At 44.3% G+C, this 26,752-nt stretch overlaps 1 protein-coding gene across 4 annotated transcripts in view; it reads left to right on the forward strand.

Moving 5' to 3' along the window:
• Positions 1-26,752, forward strand: part of KDM3A (lysine demethylase 3A) — a 66,992-nt gene continuing 40,240 nt past the window's right edge. The window contains exons 1-8 of one of the 4 annotated variants that reach the window (XM_075930956.1): positions 1-626; positions 8,904-9,059; positions 15,779-15,889; positions 18,268-18,370; positions 19,514-19,638; positions 20,194-20,266; positions 20,355-20,443; positions 24,799-24,959. In XM_075930956.1, coding sequence (XP_075787071.1) covers positions 453-626; positions 8,904-9,059; positions 15,779-15,889; positions 18,268-18,370; positions 19,514-19,638; positions 20,194-20,266; positions 20,355-20,443; positions 24,799-24,959 — 992 coding nt within the window. In that variant the 5' untranslated portion in view covers positions 1-452. Of the gene's footprint in view, positions 627-8,903; positions 9,060-9,165; positions 9,791-15,778; positions 15,890-16,017; positions 16,328-18,267; positions 18,371-19,513; positions 19,639-20,193; positions 20,267-20,354; positions 20,444-24,798; positions 24,960-26,752 lie in introns of those variants that run through there. The other 3 variants (XM_006111621.4, XM_075930957.1, XM_025185686.2) reach the window with 3 other exon arrangements.

Below are 26,752 nucleotides of genomic sequence, written 5' to 3' on the forward strand. Positions count from 1 at the left end.
GGAGTGTTGGGAGCTGTTTGCGCTCGGGCTGAGGGGAGGCTCTTGCGGGACGTGCTGCCTGGGGGCAGGGCGTGTGGGACGCTGGGTGCTGAGGAGTGGCGTGGCGGGAGTGGGGCTTGGCGGCCTCTCCGGGGACCTGCCACCTCAGGGGGCTCCGTTGACACCCAGTGACTTGGCTCGGCGGTGACTGCTGCTGAGGAGGGCTCGGCGGGAACAAAGAGGCGCTCGGCGGTTGGAGGGGGGCAGGGTCCCTCAGCCCCGCTGTTCCGCTCTCCCCACCTGCACGGCAGCAGCGTGTCTCAGCCCTCCGCCCCCCAGCGCTCGCCTCCCGGCTTCAGTTCAGCCGCTTCTGGAGGCTTGGGGGGGGGGTCTGCGTGCAACTCTCAGGAGCGCTCCTCTCGCCAAGTTCCTGGGTCTCCTCTGCGGAGAGCGGGGCTCCCCAATGCGTTAGGATGGTGCTGAGGCTGGAGGAGAGCTGGCCCCTGCTCGTCGGGAAGAGGTTCCTGAGCCTGTCCGAGGAAGAGAGCACGGGCCCGTGGGATACGGACCGCGTCTCCGAGTGGCCCTGGAGAGCTGGGCGGATCCGGGCCGTTTCACACACCGATATTTCCAAGCGGGACTTCAAGGTAAGTTCTGTTCATGTGACATTTCGGGGGCGATGAGTGTGAGATGCTGACTTCTTGCCTCTTGGAAACGTGTAGGCTGTTGCTTAGTTATTTGAGACTAGCTCCGTCTGTCAGGTAAGATACGCACCTGTCTGAAAACAACCTAGATGCCTCTGTCTAATATTTTCGGTCATCTGGAATGTTAAATACATGCACAAAACCACAACCCCATCAATTATTTATAGTTTGCCTGGCTGCTCCTACCACTTGGACGAAGTTTGTATTGGTTCTTATCTGTTAAGACACAGTTTAAGCACAAGTATCAGAGGGGTAGCCGTGTTAGTCTGAATCTGCAAAAGCGACAAGGAGTCCTGTGGCACCTTATAGACTAACTGAAGTGTAGGAGCATAAGCTTTCGTGGGCAAAGACCCACTTCGTCAGATGCATGGGTCTGACGAAGTGGGTCTTTGCCCACGAAAGCTTATGCTCCTACACTTCAGTTAGTCTATAAGGTGCCACAGGACTCCTCGTCAGTTTAAGCACACTTCACTGCCGCAGTTAGAAATCTTGTTTTGTGTGGTGAATATGCTTTCCTACAACTATTTGGTCCTGCCATGAGGGCAGGGAACTGGACTCGATGACCTCTCGAGGTCCCTTCCAGTCCTAGTATTGTATGATTCTATAACTACAGTAAATGTGTAAAATTGATGGGTTGGGTAATGGCGATTGCAATATCAAATAGCTGCCTTTGAGCAACAGGCAAATGTTCTATGAACCCACAACTTGAAGCATCTGCTAGCGACCAGGACTTCTTGGTAGTAGTAGGTGTGTACATTTTTACGAGTTTTTTTCTACTTTACATTCATGGTGTGTAAATTTTACATTTTTTTTCTACTTTTGATTTGGTAACTGACTGCCATGTTTCATGGTTCTACTTGTGTTGCCATTATTTTTTCAGTTATATTTCTTAGTGAAAGATCCTTCTGATAATCTGAGCAAGTGTTTGTCCCTTTTCCTTTCACGGCACTTAACAAAGTAATTTTAATGGACTTATTTCTTTCTCTTTACTGTGTAAACTTTGGTTCTGCACTACAGATCAAACCTAAATTCCAGAAAGTGGCACTCTAGTCATTTCTAAAAAGTCTAAGAAGCTGTAAGTGTTAGTCTGTAACTTCAAAAATAACCAGTAAACCTGTGGCACCTTAGAGACTAATGAAAATATATAGTCTCATGAATTTTTGCAGGCAAAACCACTTCATTAGTCTCTAGCTCATCATCTGATGATGTGGATTTTGCCCAGGAAAGCTTATGATACTATTTATTAATGTTAGTTTCCAAGATGCCACAGGACCATGTCTAGTGTGCTGAGGGAGAGTACCCATTTATGGCATGTTGGGGAAGGTATCAAAGCCTTATATGGTGTGGGGAGGAACAGTTGCTCCCTTCTCTGATAGTAGAAAGGAAAAGAAACTGGTGAGTGTGTAGATTTTGCTGAGCTTTACTCTGAGACCTATAACTGGTTACTGCTTTGCTAGAAAAGATTAACTCTAGTGTATTCTCCAGTAGAAGTGCTAGTGTGACAAGTCATCAGAATGGCAAGGGAGACAGTTGTGACAACAGTTTTTGTACAAAAATGTATAAAACTTGACCACTCAAAAGTCTCAAAAGAAGAACGATAGAGGGGCTAAAAGGAATTTATAGCAAAAGGTTACAAAGGGGTGATGAACGGAAAAGCCATACTGAGGAACAGAGGAATTTGAATGGCAATGTGTAGTCTGTAGAAAGTAGGGATGTAAATGTGTAACATGGTTAACTGATGAGCCTGGGTTACACGCAGGTCCCCCTCCCCTTTCCCCTGCACTGCTGCCTCTGATAGAGGCAGAAGTGTGGGATGGGGGGGAGGCGGCTCTGCAGAAGCTGGTGCTCACTGGGAACCCACTTTTAAACCAGCTCCTGGCAGGTACTAGTTCCCGTTGAGCCTCCTTCCCCCTGTGTGTAAAGATTGTAACTGCTGACATTTTCAGCCCATTACACATTTCCAAAAAAAATAAACACTTTTTAACACCCTCCCTTTTCTCTTCCTCTCCCCCACAACTGGTGGGGTGTCAACAGGCCACTTCATCTTAATGGTCCCTTGAAATGTGTTAACTATTTATGCTAAACAATCTGTTCCATTTTGTATTTGGCTGGGATACTATGAGTACATTTACCAGACCTGAGGAAGAGCTCTGTGTAAGCTTGAAAAACCCCTCTCACCAGTAGAAGTTCCTCCAAAACTTTCTCACTAGTGTCTTTGACCAACACAGCTACAAATTGTTGATAATGTATTCTTTTGTCTAAACTATTAGTAACAATCTATTTATTTTTTTTCTTACCCTATTTATCTTGTGCAATTCAGCTTCTACAGTGAAAAAACATCAGTCAGTTTCACTCTTGTTTCTGTGATTCTAACTTTCTGATTCTCACTTTGTCACAGTGCTGCAGTGTTGGATTGCACACTTAGTAAGGGATGCTTCACTCCAAACTAAATCATTTTCTGTTTTACAAAATAGTCTCAAATCAAATCGAGTGCTACAAAAACTTTGCCCTAAACTTCCTGTCATGTTGTCAAATATTATAATGACTGGGAAGGGGGCATATTAAAACCTGCATAAAACCTTGTAAATGAAGCTCCATGCAAGCAATAACTTCTGTATATACTTCAGAGATTTGTGCGCTTGTCCGGGAGTCTGTTCAAGAACTCCTCCTAAATGGTAACAGCTAGGACCGCCAAATTTGGTATACAGTTTCTATTATCCGAACTTAAAGCAAGGTCAAGTTTCTTGGTTGTGTCAAGAAAATGGGATGAGTCTGGAATTCAGTTGTTTTCCATAACATGGAAAGGGAGGGGGCTGATTCGAGGGACATGATACTGCATAGTGACCAAGGGGACAGTGAGCATGGGGAACAGCTATACTGTAGAGCCGTGGTCACCAACCGGTCAATTGCAATCAACCAGTCAATCGCGAGGCGTTCGGGGGGATCCCCTCTCTTCCCCCCACCCCGAGAACCTCCACTACCTACCTCCAGTGAAAATGGAGGTAGTGCCAGGTTCCTGTGGGGTGGATGGAAGTCCTGCAGCTGCAAGGCACTTCCGGGGGTTCCAGAAGTGTGCTGGTTCTCCTCCCTCCCTCAGGTCTATGGTGTGCTGGAACTTGCGGGGGGGCATCCCCAGAGGAGGCGCGTGCTGGAGCTTTCCTGCGCTGCGGGAGGGGGAGTTGCCCTGGAGGAGGCATGCACGGAAGCTTCCCTCCTCTGCTGGGGGTGGCGGGAGTCCTGGGAGGAGGCTGGTGCAGGCACCCTGTCCCCTCTTTCCTGTTCCCCACTGGTACCCTGTCCCCTGCTGCGGAACCCTGTCCCCACCCCAGCACTCTGTCCCTTGTCCCAGCACCCACTAGCACCCTTCCCCAGTACCATGTCCCCTGCTCCCACCAGCACAGTTGGGGCCTCATTAGTGAGGCTTGGGGGAAGTATGAGGGGAGGTTTTTTTTGCATCTCCCTTGTGTGGCCCCAACTGACTCTTCTGTGGGTCAGTGACCCCCTGACTCGAAACCGGTTCCCTGCCCTTCTGATAAATAAGACATTGAAGAAACTTTTTGTTTGACATAGTATTTTATTTAAAAATGAAGTCTGGCCAACAAACCCCCAATTGGGGCCAAGCCCCCATCTGGCCACAGCATTATAACACTCCTGCACACACCCCAGACTCTAGATCTGAGCCTATCATACACTGGAACTCCTTGCCCTGAGCCCCTCACATACCCCAACCCAAATTCCTGCACCCTCAAAGCCACAAACATGTGGCTTGCTTAGTACCGCAACCCTCCATCTGACCCCAACACTCCCCTGCCTGGAGCCCCCTCCCTGAGCCAGCATTCCCTTCTCTACCTCCTCCTGCATCCAAATTTCCTCCCAGAGCTTGCACCTCTCACCTCTTCCCACACCCAAATCCCTCATTCCCACCCCAGAACCCACACATCCTGTCTCAAACCCAGTGAGGGTACGGCTAGTCTGCAGGAGTTTTTCCAGGATTCCAGAGATTTCCTGGAAAAACTCTTCTGCATCCAGGGATGCATTTGTTCTTCTGCCTTTTTTTTTAGTGGAAGAGCAAACATGCTCTTTCAGTAACCCCTATATTCCTCGTTCCATGAGGAATAAGGGCGATTCCCAAAGAAGGGGTTTTCTAATATTTGGCCCAGTCTAGACAGGCCAAATGTTGGAAAAACTACTTCCTACATAAGAATTGGAAAAAAAGTGGAAGTGTAGAGTGTATAAGGGCTGGGGATAGCAAGTGATGGAGAGGAGGAGAATAGAGAGGGCAGAGCTTCAAGGAAGGGTGGAGCCTTTGGGGGAGGATGGGGTGGTAGATCTTTGCTTGTTCTAAGATTTAAAAAGTGATCTTGGGTGTAAAAAGGTTGGAAACCACTACTGTAGAGTAATTGCTGTGGGGCAGCCACAGCAGGAGGAGAGTAGCTAGCTGGGGATGGGGCTTGCTATCCTGTAAGCCACTGGCCCAGGTAAGTGGTCATCCCCTCCTCCCCCCACCATCCAGTACTGGATGGGGGGGATCCCTGCCAGCCTCACAGCTCCCCTCCCCCCCCCCCCCCGGGTAGACAGTATAGCTTCCTCCCTACCCCTACAGGAGCCACAGGCCCACCCCCAGCACTGGTGACCAACCCAGCACTGCCTCGCCCTGCCAACTTATGCAACCCCGCCAGCCTTTGTGGGACCCGCCCAGCGGGAGGCCTCTGCCGCCTACCTGCCACCCTCCAGCCAGGCCCAGGGAGTATTAGGCTGGACCAGGCAGCGCCAGATAAGTCTTCTAGTAACTCTTTAACTGTGACTCTCTTGTACAGCACATCTGGACCACGGATGTTCCAGGACCAGAGAGTCCCAGTGGAGGGCTAGTGCCAGAGAGCCCTGCAAGCTAGCAGGGCAGCGGGAGCCCCACCCATGGCAGCTGGGCTTCCCAGCAGGGCGGCAGAAGCCCTATGCACAGCCTCCCTGGAGCAGCAGCAGGAGCCCAGCATACTGAAAGCATCAGGGCTGAGAGCCTGGGAAACCGAGGCAGCAGGGCTGCCCAGCATGGCAGCAGGAGCCGGACATGTCAGCAGGAGCCCAGTGCATATACGGGGTGGGGGCTACCTGGTAGGGCTGTGGGGCCAGTGAGAGAGGAGAACCAGCTGGGAGGGCAGTGGTTGGGCCAGAGCTGGAGGGGCTGGTGGCAGGGAGTCCAGAAATGACTACCACTGGTCTGGCAAAATCCCTTATCTGGGACCACTCAGGTCCGGAGAGTGCCAGTCCAGGGAGGTCCAACCTGTATATACATATGCAGGAATGGAGGCAGCATTCTTGTATTGTTTTCTCTTACTTTGTCTACACCTCTCTTCATGTTCCTTAATAGGCATGAAATGACATTCTGAAACCAGTTTATCAAGCTATTATGTTCTCCTCATTCAGAAGTGAGGAATATTTTCTACATTTTTTTTATTTAATGGGTCAAAAGATGTACACAAAATTAAGCAGTAATCAATCGCTATTAATTAATCTTTTTATTGCTTAAATATAAAAGTATTTCCCTGCTCTTTTTTGTCATGTTCTTCTTGGGGGGGGGAAAATATATAAATAATGTAAGCTCTCTGTGCAGTGCCTGGTCTTTTCATGTATTTCTGTAAAGCAGCTAACACATTTGAGTGGAAGCTGCAAAAATAGAAAGTGAGAATTGAATGATGTTCTGACATGGTATTAAAAATACCTAACTTTTTAATAGCTTTTTCTTTGTATTTAAAATCAACATTTTTTTTAAAACTCTCAGTAGCAATAGTTGAGTTGTTGAATTACTCTAGTTTAAAATTAGAATATGGCTCACTTAGAAGGGTAAGTGTAGAAGACTGGAATTTTTAGTCTCTATGGCTACATCTACACTGCAGCTTTATTTCAGGATACCGGAGTATCCCTAAATAGCTATCCTGGGTCCTTACAGCAAGCCCGTTATTTCAAAATATAACAGGCTTGCTGTTCTGATCAGGGCCAGCTCTACAGAGCGCGGGGCCTGATTCCAGGGGTGGGGCCGCACATGCGTGGGGCCCCGGGCAGCACGGCGCATGCGTTGCACGATGGAGGCACGACACATGCCCCGTGCATCCCGGAGGTCACAACGCATGCGCTGTGTGCCCACACACGCGCAGTGCCCTGGGAGTACAATGCATGCGTGGGTTCCCAGGCGCACGGCACATGCGCCGTGCACCTGGGGGTCCCGTGCAAGTGTCATGCTCTTGGCTCACTGCGCATGCGCCATACTTCCGGCGCATGCGTCGCTTCCCTGGGCGTGGGGCCCCCTCAAACGCGGGGCCCCACACCGGGAATCAGCCTAAAGCCGGCCCTGGTTCTGATGTCCCTATAAGCCTCATTCCATGAGGTGTAAGTGGTGGTTTTGTATAGCAGGTTATTTCGAAACTTGGCACTGTGTAGACAGCGCCAAAGCACAAAATAAGCTGTTTGCAAAGTTGCATATCTTATTTCGAGCTATGATGCAGTGAAGACACACCCTAAGGTGCCACAGGACCCTTTTTTATTTATTTTTTTAATTTTATGGTTAAGCATGTTGCATAATAATAATTAGATTAGAATTTGTTTCCTAGCTTTTAGTTTAAAAATAGAGTATTGTAACAATTGCTTCATTGCATGAAAGAAATGCAGTAATTGGACATTTTAGTAAGAACGAGTGCTTATAATTAAACTTAATTGTAGGATAAAGTAAAAAAGGTGTGGCATTCTCCTCAGTGCAGCATATAACTGTAAGCTACTGTATTACACTTCTGCCTTAGCAAAAGTGAGCTTTGCTGGACATTAGACTGTCAGCTCCCTGCCACACCAGGAAATTGTAGTAGCAGCTCTTTCCCTTCAGGCCAAGAGGATCTGCTGCTATTCATAGACTCATTGGGTGCTGATTGCCATGTCCCCAAAGTAAAAGATAACTAGAATGTCCTTTTACTTGCTTTTTATATTTTCCAGAGTTCATTGTCTTTGTCTCAGGAAGATTTCTGGTGGTGCAAATTCATAAATACAAATTCTTTTGTTTAAGGCAGACTTGATTTATGCATGGCTTAAAAACACATTTTAAGAACATATTTTGAGCACACACGTAATTCTTTATACAGTAGAACTTCAGAGTTATGAAGTGACCAGCCAATCACACACTTCGTTTGAAACCAGAAGTACATAATCAGGCAGCAACAGAGACTTTAAAAAGAGCAAATGCAGTACAATATTGGATTTAGTAGTAAACTACAGGTTGAACCTCTCTTGTCTGAGCCTCTGTGATCTGGCAACATCCGTGGTCCGGCAGAACCTCAGATGTTGCTAGATCAGAGAGCATTGGGCACAGAAGTTGAGGCTGGGAGTGGAGCAGGTCTGGTCAGCAGCAGCATGAAAGACCAATGGCTTGGGGTAGAGTCCTGAGAGAGACTGCCACCCTGTGGGGGACAGGGGCAGGGAGCCCCAGCAGTGACTGCTGCCTTGTGTGGAGCCAGGTGGCTGGGGACAAGGAACCCCAGGAGCAGCTGCCATTCTGTGTGGGGCCAGGACTTGGGGAACCCTGGGAGCAGCTGCCACTCGATGTGGGGTCAGGGAAGCCCATGAGCAGAGCCCTGTGAGCAGGCTGGGGGCAACGGAACCAGGCAGGTGGGCTGGAAAAGGTCAGGCTTTTGAGTTTTCCTAGGGCCGCAACCGTCGGGGGGGGAGGGCGGAGAGCTTGGGAAGAGCCCTGATGTCCCATGGTTCGGCAAATTCCCTTTTTCAGGACCACTTAGGTCTCGGGTGCCAATCTGGGGAGGTTCAACCTGCACTAAAAAAGGAACACAGAAACGTTTCAAAGATATATTGTCAATGTGAAAAACAAAACATCATGTTTTTCAAATGTTGTGAATATTTCAGAATTACGAACAACCTCCATTCCCAAGATGTTTGTAATTCTGAGGTTCTTCTGTACACAGCTTATACATTCATCACACAGTGGTATTCCTGACCAGCCTGTCGCCAGATAATATATATTATACGTTGTATTTTGTTACATGTTACAGCCACTATTGGAAGACACTATTGTAGTATCAGGCCTGATTTGTGAACTCTCTGCCATCTGGCACTGAAGTGTTCTTAGGGTCACAAAAAATTCTCTAATAGCACTTGTCTCGGTGTTTCTTTTCCTTCTCTTTAAACTACAATATGATGGTCATGTCTTGTTCTTCCCCATTGCTCTAGGTATGTGTGGAGTTTGATGGTGAATCATGGGAGAGAAGAAGATGGATAGAGGTCTACAACCATAACATGAGAGGATTTCTAGTAGAGCAAAAATTGGTACTTGCTGAACGAAAGTCGCAAGCCAGCTCTGCAGATACTGTTCAGTGGCCTGCAATGGCAAGTATACAGATTGTTCTGATCAACTTCACTTCAATATTAGATTTGTAAAGACAATATTTTCTTGTTCCTGGTTTGGTAGGCTTTGGAATGTTAAGTTTTTAATGTGATCAGTAGCCCGGAAAACCTAGAATTTACTGTTTAAAAACATATAATTTAAATATGCAAGACATTTACTAAAACAAGATAAAATCCAGCTTTACCCAAATGTCTAAACACTTTTTATATGGAGCATGGTATATACATCTGTATGAGAAATCAAGCTACTCGGGGTTTTTAAGCATTTGAGTCTAGTATTTTCCATTCTTATATCTGAGGGATGCCTTGTACTATCCCATATTAGGACACTATTTCCAGGACAGCGTGTCAAGAAAGGAGGGGGAGAGGAGTGGGTAAGATGTTTCAACTCCTTTCCTTTCTAATCTCCCACAGGTACAGGTTGAACCTCTGTGGTCTGGGACTTTCTAGTCCAGCAACATCCATGGTCCTATTGGACCATGGATGTTGCTGGACCAGAGAGCCAGAAGCCCCATGTCATGGGGCTGGCTGCAGAGTAGCCCAGGGCAACAGAGACCCAGCAGCCCTGAGTTTATGGAATCCTGGCAGCCCCCGGAGGCACAGAACTTAAGCAACCCAGGGGCAGTGCCCCAAAAGCTCCAGTGGCCCCGTGGCAGTGAAGCCCCGAAGGACCAGGCAGCCCCAGAAGCAGCAAATCTCTGGCCACACCCCAGGTGAGAACTCTGGCAGCAGAGCCCCGGCAGCCCCAGGACAGTGGAGCCACAGGGGTTCCCCTTCTCCAGGAATGGAGATCTGGAGGTTCAGCACCTCAGCAGATATGGGACAGTGGAGCTCAGCAGCCCTGGTTTGGAGGAGAGCCAGACTAGTTGGCAGTAGAGCCAGGTGGGGAGCACAGTTGGGTCTGCTGATGGACCGCAGGAGATCCTGGAGTCCATCAGCACAGTGACCAGAGTTGATCTCCCCTAATCTGGAAAAGTTGTGGTCAGGTCCTGAGGGTGCTGCACCAGGGAGGTCCAACCTGTACCACTTCTGAAAGAATTGTGGTGAAATAATAGGGCATTGAAGATGACTGTTGCTTCAAGCTTTTGATCTACCTTTCTCATTTACTATCTCCATGGCTCAGTGCTCTATATGTTTTCAGTTCCTGTGGCCATACTGGCTCAGACCATGTCAGACTAGCCCAGTATCCTGTAATCTGACAGTGCCCAATGCCAGGTACCCCAGAGGTAATGGACAGGACAGGTTATCAAGTGATCCATCCTGTCACCCATTCTCAGCTTCTGACAAACAGAGGCTAGGGCAGGCCTAGGCAAAACTGCCCGTGGGCCGTGTGTGGCCTGCCAAGCCACCAGATCCGGCCCACTGGGGCAGCGGGGAACCCCAGGCAGGCTCCCCGTCTTACACTGTGCAGAAGAACTGCTGCAGGTCTGTTTTGAAACTGGGGGGCGGAGGTGGGAAGAGTTTTCAGAGCCACTCCACCCTCAGCATATTCCCGTTGGCCGGTTTCTGGCAGAAACCAGCCAATGCGAGCCGCTTGTTAGAATAACAGGCAGCTAAGAAGAATCACACTCCCTCTCCTGGGCTCAGTTATTCATGAAGTACATGACCAGGCAAGCAAGGAAGCTGGCTGGGAAACATTTTAAGCTCGGCAGGCAGGCAGGCTAGTTTGGCCAAGAGACTTACTTGTCAGTTGCCCTAGTCTGCTTCTGGCAACCCAGCCCTTTCCTGCCCCAAATCTCTGCGCTCTCCCCCCACTCAACCAACCCAAACCCTCTGTCCCCCTCCCACACCTATACCCCCGCCCAGATCTGGCAGCCCAATCTCCTGCCCCTGATCACAATCCCCTCTTACCCTAGGTCATATCCCAAACCCCTGCACTCCAGTCCCCTGCCCTAGGTCATAACTGCCTGTTTCATCCCAACTCCCTCCCAGACTCCCGTGTCCCTCCTGCACCTCAGTCCTTTACCCCAAACTCCCTTCTGCACCCAACCTCAGTTCCAGACCCCGCATCTCCATTATATCATGGAAGAGTGCGGCCCTCAATCACTTTTTAAAATTTGGCAGTGGCCCCCCATAAAAATGATTGCCCACCCCCTGAGCTAGCGACATGGTTCTAGTCAATCCTGGCTATCAGCCAGGATGGACCTATCCTCCATACATTTATCAAGCTCTTTTTTTTTCCCCTCATTTTTTTTGAACCCTGTTATAGACTTGGCCTTCACAACATTCTCTAGCAAGGAGTTCAACATGTTGATTGTATGTTGTGTAAAGAAATATTTTATTTTTGGTTTTAAACTTACTACCTATAATTTTATTTAGTAATCCTTAGTTCTTGTGTTAATGGGAACAGGTAAATAACTTTTTTCCTTATTTACTTTCTCCATACCAGTGCATGATTTTATAAACCTCTATCATATGTCCTCCTTTCCTCCCCCCCTTCCAATCTTCTCTTTACCAGTCTGAAAAGCTCAAGTCTTATTAATCTCTTTTCATATGGCAGCCGATAGGGATGTAAAAGTGTAACTGTTTAAATGATTAACTGTTAGAAATCAGCTTATCTGTTTCTGTTACAGTTACATACTGTCTTCCCGGGAACAGGGCTGGCAGTGGCTGCCAGTCCCACTCTCAGGAAGCTGTCTTCACTGTGGGCTCTGTAGTATCCAGCTCCCCCAGGATGCTCCCAGGGAGGTTATGCTGTGGGCTGTGCAGTAAACTTTTAAAAGTTCTACTGAAGAGCCCACAGCAACGTGTAACTGCAAGGATTTTTAGTGGTTACGCAATCACATTTTTACATGACTTTTTACATCCCTAGCAGCCGTTCAATACCCCTAATCCTTTTTGTTCCCTTTCTGAACTTATTCCAATGTCAAGATGTCTTTTATTGAGATGAGATGACCACATCTCCATATTTTATTCAATATGTAGGTGTACCATGCATTTATACGGAGGAAATAAGATAATCTGTCTTAATATCTATCCTTTTTTAAATGATTCCTAACATTGTTTGCTTTTTTTGACTGCTGCAGCACATTGAGTGGATGTTTTCAAAGAACTAGCCACAATGACTCCAAGATCTTTTTTGCGTGGTAACTGCTAATTTTGTCCCTGTCATTGTATACATATAGTTAGGATCATTTTTTCCAATATGCATTAACTTTGCATTTATTAACATTTAAAATTAATCTGACCTTTTGTTGCCCAGTGACTTACTTTTGTGAGATGCTTTTGAAGTTCTTCACAGTCTGCTTTGGTCTTAACTATCTTGATCAGCTTAGTATTCTTATTATTTACCTATTTCTGTGATGCATATTATGTCAATATCCTCATTCAATACAAGACACTCTTGTTCACCCATCTTGTTAGAAGTCTAAATAATATTTGTTAATATGACGACTAGGATTGGTCCCAGTATGGACTACTAGTTATCTCACTCTATTCTGAAAACTATTTATTCTTATTTAAACTTTTGTTTCCTATCTTTTTAACCAGTTATCAATCCATGAGAGGATTTTTAGCCCATGACAGCTTACATTGGTTAAGAGTCTTTGAGGGACCTTGTCAAAGGCTTTCTGGGAATAAGTACACTAAATCCACTGGATCTCCCTTGTCCACATACTTGTTAACCTTCCAAAGAGTTGTAGATTGGTGAGGCATGGTTTCCCATGTTGACTTTCCCCAGCTAATTATGTTCATCTACGTGTCTGACAAATTCTGTTCTTTACTATAGTTTCAACCAGTTTGCCCGGTATGGAAGTTAGACTTACTAGCCTGTAATTGCAAGGATAACCTCTAGACCCCTCTTTAAGAATTTGTATCACATTAGCAGTCCTCCAGTTGATTGGTACAGAAGATTGTTTAAAGGATAAGTTACAAACTACAGTTAATAGTTCTGCAATTTCACATTTGAATTCTTTGAGAACTGTTGGGTGAATGCAATCTGGTCCTAGTGACTTGTTACTATTTTTTTTCAATTTGTTCTAAAACCTCCTCCGACACCTGTGTTTGGGACATTTGCTCAGATTTGTCACCTAAAAGAAATGTCTGTATTAGGAATCTTCCTCGCATCTTCAACCATGAAGACCAATGCAGATAATTCATTTAGTTTCTCCACAATAGACTTATTGTCCTTGAGCATTTCTTTCATCCACTAACCCCATTGGTTAACACACTGCCTACTTGATATACGTGGGTTTTTTTTATCATATTTGAATTTTTGCCTAGCAGTTTTTCACATTCTTTTTGGCCTTCCTAATTATATTTTTGTACTTCATTAGACAAAGTTTATGCTCATTTCGGTTTTCCTCACTAGGATTTAACTTTTTAAACTATGCCTTTTTTTATCTCACTGCTTCTTTTACTTGGTTAAGCCATTATGGCAGTTATTTGGGTCTTCTAAATGTATATCCCCAAATTAAAAATATAGTAAGCTGAACGTCTATAATGGTGTCTTTAAAGGGATTTCACTTTTGGTACTGTACCTTTTAATTTGTTTTAACTAACCTAATTTGTGTGTCATTTTCCTTTCTGAAATTAAATGCCATAGGGTTGGACTGTTAGGGTGTTTTTCCTGTCACAGGGGTGTTTAAATTGAGTTGTATTCCAAGCAGTCCAGCTATATATTCACCTCTTTGACCAGATCCTTTACTTCACGTAGAACTAAATCAAGAATTACCCCTCCTCTTGTGGGTTCCAGAACCAGCCGCTCCAAGAACTTAGTGTCAAGGATTTGTCCTTTAAGGTGTTGAGAAACTTTCTCTCTGCATCCTGTCCTAAGGTGACATGTACCCAGTCAGTGTGGGGATAGTTGAAATCCCCCACTATTAAGGCTTTAAAAATTTTTTGTATAGCCTCTCTCTAATCTTAGCATTTCACAGTCACTATCACCATACTGCTGCATTTATATTATTAGAGCACAGAATTACTATCCATAGAGATTCTATTAAACAATTTGGTTCATTTAAGATATTTACTTCATTTGATTCTATGATTTTTCACATAATGCCAATCCCCCACCAGCACTCTGTCCTTCCATATATTTTGTACCCTGGTTATATTATGTCCCATTGATTATCCTCATTCTGCCGAAGTTTCTGTGATGCCATTAGGGATGTTAAATTTCGATTAACTAATTGACTATTCGATTAGTCGATAAGAACTTCCACATTCTGCCTTCGAAACATACAAGAGCCCCAGCAGAGGCTCTTGTACATTTCAAAGTTGGAACACACATGGAGCTCAGGGCCAGTGGAGAGTCCCTGTTGACCCCAGGCTCCGTGCAGCGTTACCGTTTTTAAGCAGTCTCCCTCCAACACCCTCTGCTCTTCGCCCTCCTTGTTGTCTCTTTGTAATAGAGGCAGCAAGTGGGAAAGCGACTAGTTGACTAGTGTGTCGACTATCCAATAAGCTTTTGCTTATCGAATAGTCGATGAGTTGCTTACATCCGTAATGCCTAATTCAATACGAGGCACTGTAGTTCACCCCTCTGGAAGAAGAAGGGGATACTTAAGTGGCAGCGGCGCAGGGAGCCTTGGGTCAGTTGCTCAGTGCAGCGCTGCCGCTTTGAGTGCTGCGGGGAGCTCCATGTCAGACTCCGTACGGCTTTTCCAAGTAACAGTTCCACATGGATCCCGGGATCAGCTGGGGACTCCCCATCTGACCCCGGGCTCGGCACAGCGCTGCCGCTTTGAAATGTACAAGAGTCTCCATCAGGGTCTCTTGTTCATTTCAAAGCAGAAATGCCTGCATGGCGCTGGAGTCAGCGGGACTTCCCTCTGGCCCTGGGCTCCACGCAGCATTTCTAACTTTGAAATGCAGAAAAGTCCCCACTGGGTGGAATGCATTCACTACTCGACTAGCAAATTAATCACTACTTATAATATCCCTAATTCTGGACAACAGATGTTTTTGTATGAGAGTTCTGGATTAGAGAGGTTCAACCTGTACTATGATCTGACTTGTAGAACTGTTGGATAATATTTGTAAAACACTTTGATCATGAAAAGTGTTCAGTAAAGAGTAAGTGATTGTATATTTAAAAATCATGGGGCATAACTCACTTTATGAATTTAAAGAGTAAATATAAATTTAGTTTAGTTTCAGAAATATATGGTACCTTTAGTATTATGTCTTTATTCAGTGGAATAAAAGCTTCCAGATGAGTTCTCAAAAGTGCTAACATGAATGTGTCTGAAATGCAAAAATCATTCTTGGATGTTCTGATCTCCAAAAAAGGACATAAAAATGCCATTTGTGACAGGGTACCCTAGTCAGTAAGGTTGCTGCAGTGCTGGCAAGATTGCAAGCTTATATAAAGTAAATTAACAAGCTTATTTTGGGGATTACTGACACCTGGGGTTGTTGGTTCAGTAATTGGAAGGATATGGATATACAAATTTTGGGTAAGAACAGAATGCTATGGGGCTCAGAACAATTTGGGAATGAGGAAAGGGAGAGGTTGGTGGAGTCTACCCTTTCTGTATGCTTTTTTAAATTGAAGATTTAAAAAGCATCTGTAGAAAAGGAAGGCAGTTATTCTGTTTTTATGGATAGGAGACCAAAAGAGCAGGCTAGGCAATAGTACTCAAAGTTTATTAAGGGATGTCCAATCTTTGTTCAGAATATAGGGACAAAACACATACCAAATGAAAAAGGACAAAAAGGGGCAAGTAATATTTCTAAATATGCTTGATCTTGTCTTTCAGGTTTACAAATTTTTATTGGATAAGGCTGGTTTAGGATCCATGGTTTCTGTACGCTTTCTTGGTGAAGAGAAATGTGTGTTTCTTTCTAAAGACCGTTTGAAGCCTATTCAGGTAACCTTATTTGGAATATCTTGCTTATGATGGGAAGAGATGAAGCCTTGCTTTGTCTAGTGTTCCCTGCTGAAACATTAAATGAAAAATTTAAAGCATGTTCACATTGTTATAGCTCATGAAAATATATCCTTAATGCTGTGTGTTGTGTTGTGTTAAAAGTCTGCTCACGGTAGCTCATCATGAAGCCGTATAAGATGTATAGCAATAACATTAGGCTTCTAGCTTTTCAGGTTGATGACCCATTGGTAGGTCACAATGGTAAAATGGGAAGTTCTTTCCACCTGGCTTATGAACATTCCTTTCATTAGCACTAAAGGAGTTGCTTACATATATAGATAGAATAAAAACTATTTATAACTTAACTATGAAATAGAAATGTTTCATAGCAGTTTAGGCACAGGAACCAGCGAAGAATATATTTATTAGAAACTACAGGTGAATTTTTAATTAGAGCTGTGTGGAGAACAGTAATTCTGTCTTCTGGAGGAATTCAAACTTTGGTTTCATTCCAACTTGAAATTTCTGGTTTGTGAAAAATTTGCATCGGTAATTCTGTTTGCTGGGCTTATGGGAAGCAAAAACTCTAGAAGTGCAGGCTCCCAGCTGAGCTGGAGCTTCTGGATCCGGGTTCCCCTTCAGTTCTGAAAGTATAAGAGATTGGGAGCTAGGGCTTTTTGGGTCTTTATTCCCCGTCAGCCTGCCAAGCAAGCTGACAGAAACCTGTTTGGTTTCCTATCAGAGTTTTATCAAAGTCTTAATTGTTTCAGAAACATCTTGATATGAACCTTCATCCTCTGATGGAAAGCTGTTCTGTCAGAGAATTTCTGACCAGATATGCTTTTAATCTGGCAGAATGTACTTAAGTTGGCTTTTGTGCAGAACGTGGAATTTTTAATGTATAGGAACTGTATTTCAGACTTCTTCTTATTTATAGTAATTGAAGTTGCTGGGCTAATGCTGGCAGTATGATGAGTTAATTCAGCATCTGAATTAATGGAGATTTAGTTTGTAATAGGGATGTAAGTGGCTAGTCAGGTAATCGATTTTCCAATAAGTTTGTGCTTATCAAGTAGTCGAGTGACTACTCGATTAGTTGCTTCCCTACCCCGCTTTGCTGCCCCTATCAGATGCAGGAGGAGCAGGAGCCGGTCCTGGGGGGAGAGCTGTCTTAAAAGCCGGTCCCCCTTTCCCGCCCCCCAGCATTCTCTCAGTAATGGGGCGGGCGGGACGGGCAAGGGAGGCAGAGGTGCAGTGGAGGACTGGGGGCAAGCTGGGACAGCTAATTCCCAGCTCACGCCTGGTCCCCAGCTGTGTGTCTGCCTTTTAAATGTAGTAAGAGCTAGGTGACCTAAACCCCATGGCTCTGCAGTTCTCTCTCCCCATCAGCTAATCAAGCAGTCAATAGAAATTCCATCGACTACTTGATTAGTTGATTAAATGAAATTTAACATTCCTGATTGGTAAAAATATCTGGTTATTTGGTGTCTGGTTATTTCTGGATTGCCAGACGATAATAAATCCCCATTATACTTTGAGGCTGTGTCTACATTGGCACCCTTTTCTGGAAAAGGGATGCTAATGAGAAGTCGGAATTGCAAATGCCACGGGGGATTTAAATATCCCCTGCGGCATTTGCATGAACATGGCTGCCGCTTTTTTCTGGTTCGGGGCTTTGCTGGAGAAAAGCGCCAATCTAGATGGGATCTTTCGGAAAATAAAGCCTTTTCCGGAAGATCCCTTATTCCTCTTAAAATCAGGAATAAGGGATCTTCCGGAAAAGGCTTTATTTTCCGAAAGATCCCGTCTAGATTGGCGCTTTTCTTTGGCAAAGCCCCGAACCGGAAAAAAGCGGCAGCCATGTTCATGCAAATGCCGCAGGGGATATTTAAATCCCCCGCAGCATTTGCAATTCCGACTTGTCTCATTGGCACCTTTTTCCGGAAAAGGGATGCTAATGTAGACACAGCCTGAATATAGCTGTAAAGTAACAATAATCTGTTAACATTTAGTACTCTAGGCCTTCTTGATCTTTATTGCGGGTACCATGACCTCCCTGTTTCACTCTTGTTTGGTTTTTTGCATTTTGTTTCAGATAAGATTGTAAAATATTTGGGGGTGGAAATCCTCTCCATGTTCTGTACAGCCTTAGCATAATGGAGAATTGATCCTCACTTAAGCCATTTTAAATATTTTCTGTTCTTTCTGCACAAATGATAAACCAAGTTCTTAAACACAGCACAACTATCTGATTCATATGAAGCTTCACAGTAAAATGTCTTGCTCTTGAACATTCTTCTGTTTCCAAATCATTTTTTAAAATTAATCATTTTAGTGTTCTTAGCAACTATTTACATTAAATGCTTTCATCTTAATAGGATATGGATAGTCTGAGACACTCTTTTACGGATGATGAGAAAGTTAATGAAGAAATTCAAGCTTTGATTATGAAACATCGAGATGAAAGCCACTTGCTACAAGGTTCGAGAATACCATCTGGTGGAAGGATATGGGAGGTCACTGCGCTGGTGGTATTTAGAGTATCTATCACCTGTTAGCAAAAGTCCCTTTTTAATTTTGGGGGGTTTTTTCCCCTCCCCACTAGTTTTTTTCCTTGCATAGAAGAATCTTGTGTAGTCTTCTGGTCTCATTATCTCTCCCAAAACAGTTTTTAAATTTGCTATCTACCATCTGTAATGAAATGCTTCCAAATGAGCAGAATTAGAAATTAGGACTCTTAAAAAGTGGCTGGCTAAAGTCAGGCTTCTAAAAAGTCATCTTATTTTTGGCAGTGTGGAGCACTCAGCAATTCCCATTGAATTCAGTAGGAGTTGTTGATTGCATAGTACTTCTGAAAATCGGATGACTTTTTAGATGCCTGACTTTAGCCAGCTACTTTCCTTTTTTAAAGGAAATTCTTAACCTATACTATCTTCTGTAGCTCAATAGAAAAGGTTCGGAGATTTATTAGGGACTTCTGTTTTAAGTTAAAATTGTATTATAGTGTAGCTTGCCAACCCTAATCTCCTATTTTTTGGCCTCTTTCTTAAACAAAAAAAAATTTTTTGTCCAGTGTAATTTACGTTTTGAGTAGGACATCAGTATAGTGGAGTAAGTACCATGGCTGCTCTTGAAAGAGTGGCAATAGAAGTGGGGAAGAATTCCATAAATCAGATATATAGAGCTCAATCTCCAGGTCCAGCTGAGCTGCGTTTGCCTCCCTCACCCCCCCCCTTTTTTTTAAATGCCTGAATTCTGAGGTTGGTATGACCTCTCTGTGTATGTTATAGCAGCAGAACTTCAGTAAGTCGTTCCAGAAAATGGAAAAACCAGATTGTGGAGGTGTTCTGGCCTTACTTTTTCCTAGCCATGCTAGTTCCCTGTGTCAGAGGCCAAGACCGGCGGGGGGAGGGGAGGAATGGAGGGTGGCGAGAGAGGGAGGCATATGGAAACTACAGTGTTGTTTTGCCTGTTTTCCAGTTCTATTCACATGTTTTCTGGTGTATAGCACTACTGGTTAGTGTTGATATGTGCTTATGTCATGAAAGTTATCACAGTGTGTTTGCCCTCATGTTCCCACTCTAAAGCATGTCTCTCTTTTTTTTTTTTTTTTTTTTTTTAAAGGTGGTAAGAATGTAATTGGTTCAAAAATAAGAATTTATAGCTTGGATCCTTCTACCCAGTGGTTCACAGCAACTGTTGTAAATGGTAATCTAGCTACCAGGACTCTGGAAGTCAACTGTCAGGAGGTAAAAAAGCAACTAATGCACTATGAGTAGATTAAAAAGAATTAAAACACCTGGAAAAGGATAGAATTACATAATAGAGTTAACCAGCTGGAATAATACCTTGTATCTTGTCATGTTTAATTCCAGTGGGACCTAAAGTACTTTATCCTATATGCACAGTCACTGATTGAGCATAGAAGGATCTCTAATGGTTGGTTCACTGTAGTGGGAGAGCATAGGTTTGGGATTTTCTCTTTTGGCCAAACAACTGGGGAAGCCCTTTTTCTATTATCTCTGCTATCTCTACAGCATTTGTAGCACTATGTCTTGGAAGCTGCCTTCTAATGAAGGATTGAGTCATCCTTGTTAAGATTTTAATTTGAAGTTCCACAGAGGCTAGGGTTTTCTGACCAGAAGCTTACTCCATTGATCCATAGTTAAAAGTATCATACTTCTGTCTTTTTGTTTTTTAAAACTGCTTTGTCTCCTTTGAGTTTGAGAGATAGTGAGCATTTAATCTAAAACTTACCCAAATTAAGTCTATTTTTTAAAAAACCCTCAATTTTTCCCCTTAAGATTCCAGCTTTGAAAACTCTCGATCCAGAATTGATTCATGTTGAAATAATACATGACAGTCATGAAAAGTGTGGTAAGACATTTTATTTATTGGCTTTTTATTGTTTGAAGTAATTTTCAATGTTGGAAACATACTAATTAAATCACTTTCAATGTTTTAGGCAAATCTAAGAGAAATGGGGGGTTTAAAAGAAAATCCTCTGATGATAAAGGGAATGTTGATGCCAAACATACCAAATCCTGCTCTGAGGTAACTATGGCTTACTTTCAGTTTTCTAGTAGCTCAGTCGCAAATATTAAGGGAAATGGTATTTGACTTCAGTGTACTGACCCACTATTCTGTGTCTACACTTAGAACTGTGTATTAGCACAGCTGCCATGGTGCAGCTGTGCCAATGTAGTGCTTCAGTTTAGACACTATAGCATCAGAAGGGATGCTTCTGTCACTGTAGGTGATGCACCTCTCTGAGAAGCAGTAGCTAGGTTGACAAAAGAATTCTTCCGTAGTCCTACAGTTCTCTCTACTGAGGCTTAAGTTGACTTGACACACTAAGTTTTTCAGACTAGACTAGTACCTAAACCATTTTTTTCTCCTTTCTCTCTCCTGTACTAGTCCAGTTGTGGGTATAGTTCTCTCTCTCTCTTAGGAAAACATAGAACAGTATGATTTGAGTCTTTGGGTGAAGTCTCTTTCTCATTTGTAAAAGGAGTTTGTCTGCTCCCAATTTTGTGCATGTTCTCCCCTCCCACCCATCACCCTCCAACAACCACCTGTGGCTGTGTCCCCCCCTCCCCCCGCCACGTGTGCAGACTTTTCTTGCTGGCAGTATAGAGAGAGTTAAAGATCAAGGTTTTTCTCTACCTTTAAAAAAATCTAGGAAAAGAAAAACATTCAGTGGTATCTTTTAACCTGTAACTTGCGTGCCTTTTGTTTTTGTTACCCAACAAGAGTGCACCAGTTTACACAGATACTGTATGTTACACCTCAAATCTTCTTATGGGGGAGCTTCTACTCTACAGAAGTATCCATATGTTTGGATTGGGGTGAAGAATAATACACGCTAATAAAATTACCTATACGACTTAAATTCTTGGGGAATTTTTGTACCAGTCTAGGTTTCTGGAAGAGTTCTGAAAGTTGTAAACTTTGATAGTTCTTAATTGCTTTAGAAGAAAATCTGCTGACTGTTATCTGAAATACTTGACTTTTATAGTCTCTTCTAGAAGTTTAATCTAACTTATTAACATAGCTGTTTTGCTGAAATGCTTGTGTGCTGTGGGTTGGAAAGATGTAACACGATATACTTTTATAACAACAAAGGGAAGGAGCTCAAGCCAAAATAGAGAAAGGACACGTTAAAGAATCCATAGATGTATTAAATTCAGCAGAGCCTGGCAGAATACATCCTAGCCTACTTAAGGAACTAATTCAAGCAATATTGGCATCATTAGTGACTAGCTGAGACTCATGGAGGGTGTGTTTGGTCCTTAGGACTGGAGATGTGCAAACAATACCTATATTTTAAAAGAGGACCAAAGAGGACAGTAAGGCTAATTTTGATACCTGGAAATATATTGGAACAACTTATTAAACAATAGGGTTATAAGGAATAGCCAGCATGAACATAAGAACACCAAGGGGTAGGAATTGTCCCTGGCCTGTTGTCAGAGGCTGGAGATGGATGGCACGAGACACGTCGCTTGATTATTGTCTTCAGTCCACCCCCTCTGGGGCACTTGGTGCTGGCCACTGTTGGTAGACCGGGTACTGGGCTAGATGGACCTTTGGTCTGACCCACTACGGCCATTCTTATGTAGCTATATTTAGAGAGTAAGTTATCAATAGTTTGAAATAGTTGAAATAGGAGGACTGTTAGTGGGGTCTCACATGGATCCGTCTTTGGGTCTATACTAGACAATATTTTCACTAATGACTTGGATAATGGAGTGGAGAGTATATTTATAAAATCTACAGACAATATCAAGCTGGTAGGGCTGCAGGGACTTGGGGGTTAGGGAGAAACAAGATTAGAATTAAAAAAGATCTTGACAAATTGGAGAATTGTTCTGAAATCAACAATTGAGATTCAATAAAGACAAGTACAAAGTAATTCACTTGTGGATTTCATTTTTCCTTCCTAACTGTAAAATGGGGAATACAGGGGGCCCCCATTATAAGTCCAGGTTACGTTCCTAAATTATGCAATGTATATTGAAATAACTTATAAAGGGGAATTAATACCTAGAAGAAATAATGTAGCTTGAGATACGTTGCTCACACATCCCCTTTACCCTCTCCTCCCCTTGAGCCAGGCACCCTCCTCCCCCCTTCCTCCCATCCGACCTCTAAACCTAATGCCTGGGTCCAGGAGTGGCTGCTGCTACTGCCTTGTGCTGCTCCCTCCAGTCGCTGGGGCGTGTGCACTGAGAGGCCTGGTTGTGAGAATGTGCTGGGGTGCTGTGTACAAAGCAGCCTGGCCATGAGGAGCACCAGCAGGAGCTGCATTTTTTTTTTTTAATTAAACTCACCCAGCCTACATTGGCTTTTGGTCCCTTGAAAAACGATGTAAGTACGGATCTGTGTGATGTATAATGATTTTAGTTTCCTTAATTAATTGACGACATATGCGAAATGATGAATATTGAGGTGACTTATAATGAGGACCCCTTGTAACTGGTTAGATGGGGTACTGCTGAAAAGGATCTGGGGTTTATAGTGGATCACCAGTTGAACATGTGTTAATGTGGTGCAGTTGCAAGTACAGGCAGTCCCCGGGTTACGTACAAGATAGGGACTGTAGGTTTGTTCTTAAGTTGAATCTGTATGTAAGTCGGAACTGGCGTCCAGATTCAGACACTGCTGAAACTGACCGCCAGTTCTGACTTACATACAGAATCAACTTAAGAACCCCAGGCGTCCCCAAGTCAGCTGCTGCTGAAACTGATCAGCAGCTGATTCCAGGAAGCCCGGGGCAGAGCAACTCTGCCCGGGGCTTCCTGTAGTCAGCGCTGGTCAGTTTCAGCAGAAGCTGACTTGGGGACGCCTGGGGCAGAGCAGCTGGGGTGCTGCTGGGTTGCTCCAGTAGCGCCGCTCCTGGGTGCTACTGGACCAACCTAGCAGCACCCCATCTGCTCTACCCCAGGGTCCTGATTCAGCCGCTGCTGAAACTGACCAGCAGCGGCTGAATCAGGACCTGGGGCAGAGCAGCTGGGGTGCTGCCGGGTTGGTCCAGTAGTGCCCAGAGCGGGCGCTGCAGGACCAATCGGCAGCGCCCCAGCTGCTCTGCCCCAGAGTCCAAAACAAAAGCCTGGTCTGCTGGGGGGGGGGGGAGCACACTAGCTGCGCCCCCCCCCCCTCCCCAGCAGACCAGGGACACGGGGAGCAGAGCCTCTGAGGCTTTGCTCTGGCAAAGCCTCAGAGGGAGGGACCCTGCCGCTGCTGCCGCTTCAATCTGGGTGCCTGTGGTCTGCTGGGGACCGTCCCCAGCAGACCACAGGCTCCCGGACTGAAGCCGCAGCCGCGGGGGGGTCCCAGAGCAAAGCCTCAGAGGCGCGGGACCCCCCCCGCGGCTGCGGCTTCAGTCCGGGAGCCTGTGGTCTGCTGGGGACGGTCCCCAGCAGACCACAGGCACCCAGATTGAAGCGGCAGCAGCGGCGGTTCCCCGCGCCTCTGAGGCTTTGCTCTGGCAAAGCCTCAGAAGCGCGGGAACCCGCCCGGTGCCCCTGGTCTGCTGGAGACGGTCTCCAGCAGACCAGGGGCACCGGAGCAGCTTACGAACGGGGCTTTCTCGCCCCGACTTCCGGGGTGAGAGAGCCCCGTTCGTAAGTGCGGATCCGACGTAAGTCGGATCCGCGTAAGTCGGGGACTGCCTGTAAGGCTAATATAAATCTTAGATGTGGAAACAGTGTTTTATGACACAGGAAGTAATTTTTTCCTCTCATTTGGCACTGCTGAGGCCTTAGCTGGAGTACTGTGTTCTCTTTAGGAAAAATGTGGACAAATTGGAAGAGAGACCTGAGGAGAGCAATACAAACTATAAAAGGTTTAGCAATTCTGCCCAACGAGAAAAGATTTAACAAAACACAAAAACCTGTTTAAGCTTGAGAAAAGAGACTGGGGGTAGGGGAAGTCTGACAGGTCTTCAGATACGTGAAAGGCTCTTATAAAGAGAATTGATATTAATTTTTTTTTCATGGTCATTGCAGGCAGGACAAGGAGTAATGGCCTTTATTCACATGCAAGGGAGATTTAGGTTGGATATTGAAATTTTTCTAAATACAAGGATAGCTGAACTCTGGAATTTGCTTCCAAAGGAAGCCATCATTGGAAGTTTTTCAGAACGCATTGGACAAACATAGTTTAGGTTTATTTGAGGCTGCTTCAGTGCAGGGTGCTGGACTTGACTTATTGCAGCTCTTTTTATGATTCTGTAACAATCACTTTTCAGGAAATTAATCTTAATAGATTACAAAAGGTTCCTTTACTTTTTTCCACTCTGAACTGCAAGAATGGTTTTAAAAGTTTGGAGTTTTGGAATGTGGACAGATAACACTTAAGCACACATTGGAAAAAGTAATTTTTTTTTTCTCCATTGACTTTTTCAGGCATTACACAGTCTGAGTCACGTGCAGTCAGTACCAACAGTGTTTGGTGAAACATTGCTAGGGTGTACACCTGCAACTCCTACTAGCAAAGACCTCAGGCACCAGGGCATGCCTCAGCCAGCTAATTTACCTCCTAATCTTGGTGCAAAAACTCCTCAGTGGTAAGTGGGGACTTTTTTTATTTAGTCTGGGGGAAGGAGGGGATTATACAAGAATAAAAAATTACTTGATACAAAGTAGACTTAGTTAAGGATTGTTTTAAAGAAATCATGGTAACTAAGTGTCTCCTCCCTCTTCTCCACCCCCACTGTTCATGGGTGAGAAATATTTGACTGGTTTTTCGCAATTGCATAAGAATGTAAGTACAGCCATACTGGTTCAGACCAAAGGGCCATCCAACACGGTATCATGTCTTCTGACAGTGGGCAATGCCAGATGTCCCAGGGGGTGTGAACAGAACAGGTAATCATTAAACGATCCATTCCCCTGTTGTTCATTCCCAGCTTCATGCAAACAGACTGGGAATGCCATTGCTCCCCATTCTGGCTAATAGCCATTTATGGACCAATCCTCCATGAATTTTTCTAGTTCTTTTTAAAATCCTTTTAGTCTTGGCCTTCATAACATCCTGTGGCAAAGAGTTCCACAGGTTGACTGTGCAATGTATAAAGTTATACTTCCTTTTGTTTGTTTTTAAACCTGCTAATTATTAATTTCATCAATTACTTTGAATCAACTATCTGTCTTATGGGAAATGCTGCAGAGCAAGCAACAATTGCAGGTTGATCCTAGCTGGGCATGAAGTAGAGGGAAAGGTGGCTCGAACACCTGACTGCAGTAAACTATTCAATTGCATAATGCTTTTGGAAAAAAATATAACTGCAGCAGCATGATCAGGGAGTCTATGGGGACCTCAATGAGATGATTGGGGCTATTTATATCTCTGAAGTATTTCTTGTCATGAGGAGTAAATAGCACTTCCTTTCTACTTTGTCTGCACCATTCATGACTATATAGACCTCAGTAATCCCCTCTTCCTCATTTCTTTCTCATACATGAAAAGTCCTAGTCTAATCTCTCCTCATATGGAGGCTGTTCCATACCCCTAATTGTTTTTGTTCCCCTTTTCTGAACCTTTTCTATTTCCAATATCTGTTTTTTTTTTTATTTTTTTTTTTTTAGATGGTCAACCACATCTGCACGCACTAGTCAAGATGTGGGCACGTGATAGATTTCTATAGCAGCAATATGATTTTTTTGTCTTACCTCTCTTTCTTAATTATTCCCAACATTGACTTTTTTGATTGCCACTGCACGTTGAGTGGATGTTTTCAGAGAACTATCCACAATGACTCCGAGATCTTTCTTGAGTGGTAGCAGCTAAGTTAGATCCCTTACATTTAACTATTGATTGTTTCCCCTGTTTATGTAGGTCTTTCTCATAGCAGAAGAGGGGAGAGAAACACTGGGTTTTTTAAAATAAATAAGTACCTGTAATGGTGAAAGGGGAGGTTACACAGTCAATAAGGGTATGTCTACACTGCATTCCTCTTTCAAGAGAGGAATGCAAATGCAGATAAACGAAATTACAAATGAAGCGCAGTTTTGAATTTCTCACTTCATTTGCATAATCGCATCCAGGTGCTATTTTGAAATTCCCTATTTTGAAAAAAGAAACGCTGTCTAGACGCGGTTATTTTGAAAGAAAACCCTTCTCTTGAAATTACCCTTACTCCTTATAAAATGAGGTTGAAGGATTTTCTTTCGAAATAACCGCGTCTAGACAGCATTTCTTTTTTCGAAACAGGGAATTTCAAAATAGCACTCGGATGTGATTATGCAAATGAAGCGAGGGAAATTCAAATCTGCGTTTCATTTGTAATTTCGCTCAGCTGCATGCATTCCTCTTTCAAAAGAGGAATGCAGTGTAGATGTACCCTAAGTTAGCATGGGA

This window comes from Pelodiscus sinensis, chromosome 5 (assembly GCF_049634645.1).
Source record: "Pelodiscus sinensis isolate JC-2024 chromosome 5, ASM4963464v1, whole genome shotgun sequence".
NCBI lineage: Eukaryota > Metazoa > Chordata > Testudines > Trionychidae > Pelodiscus > Pelodiscus sinensis.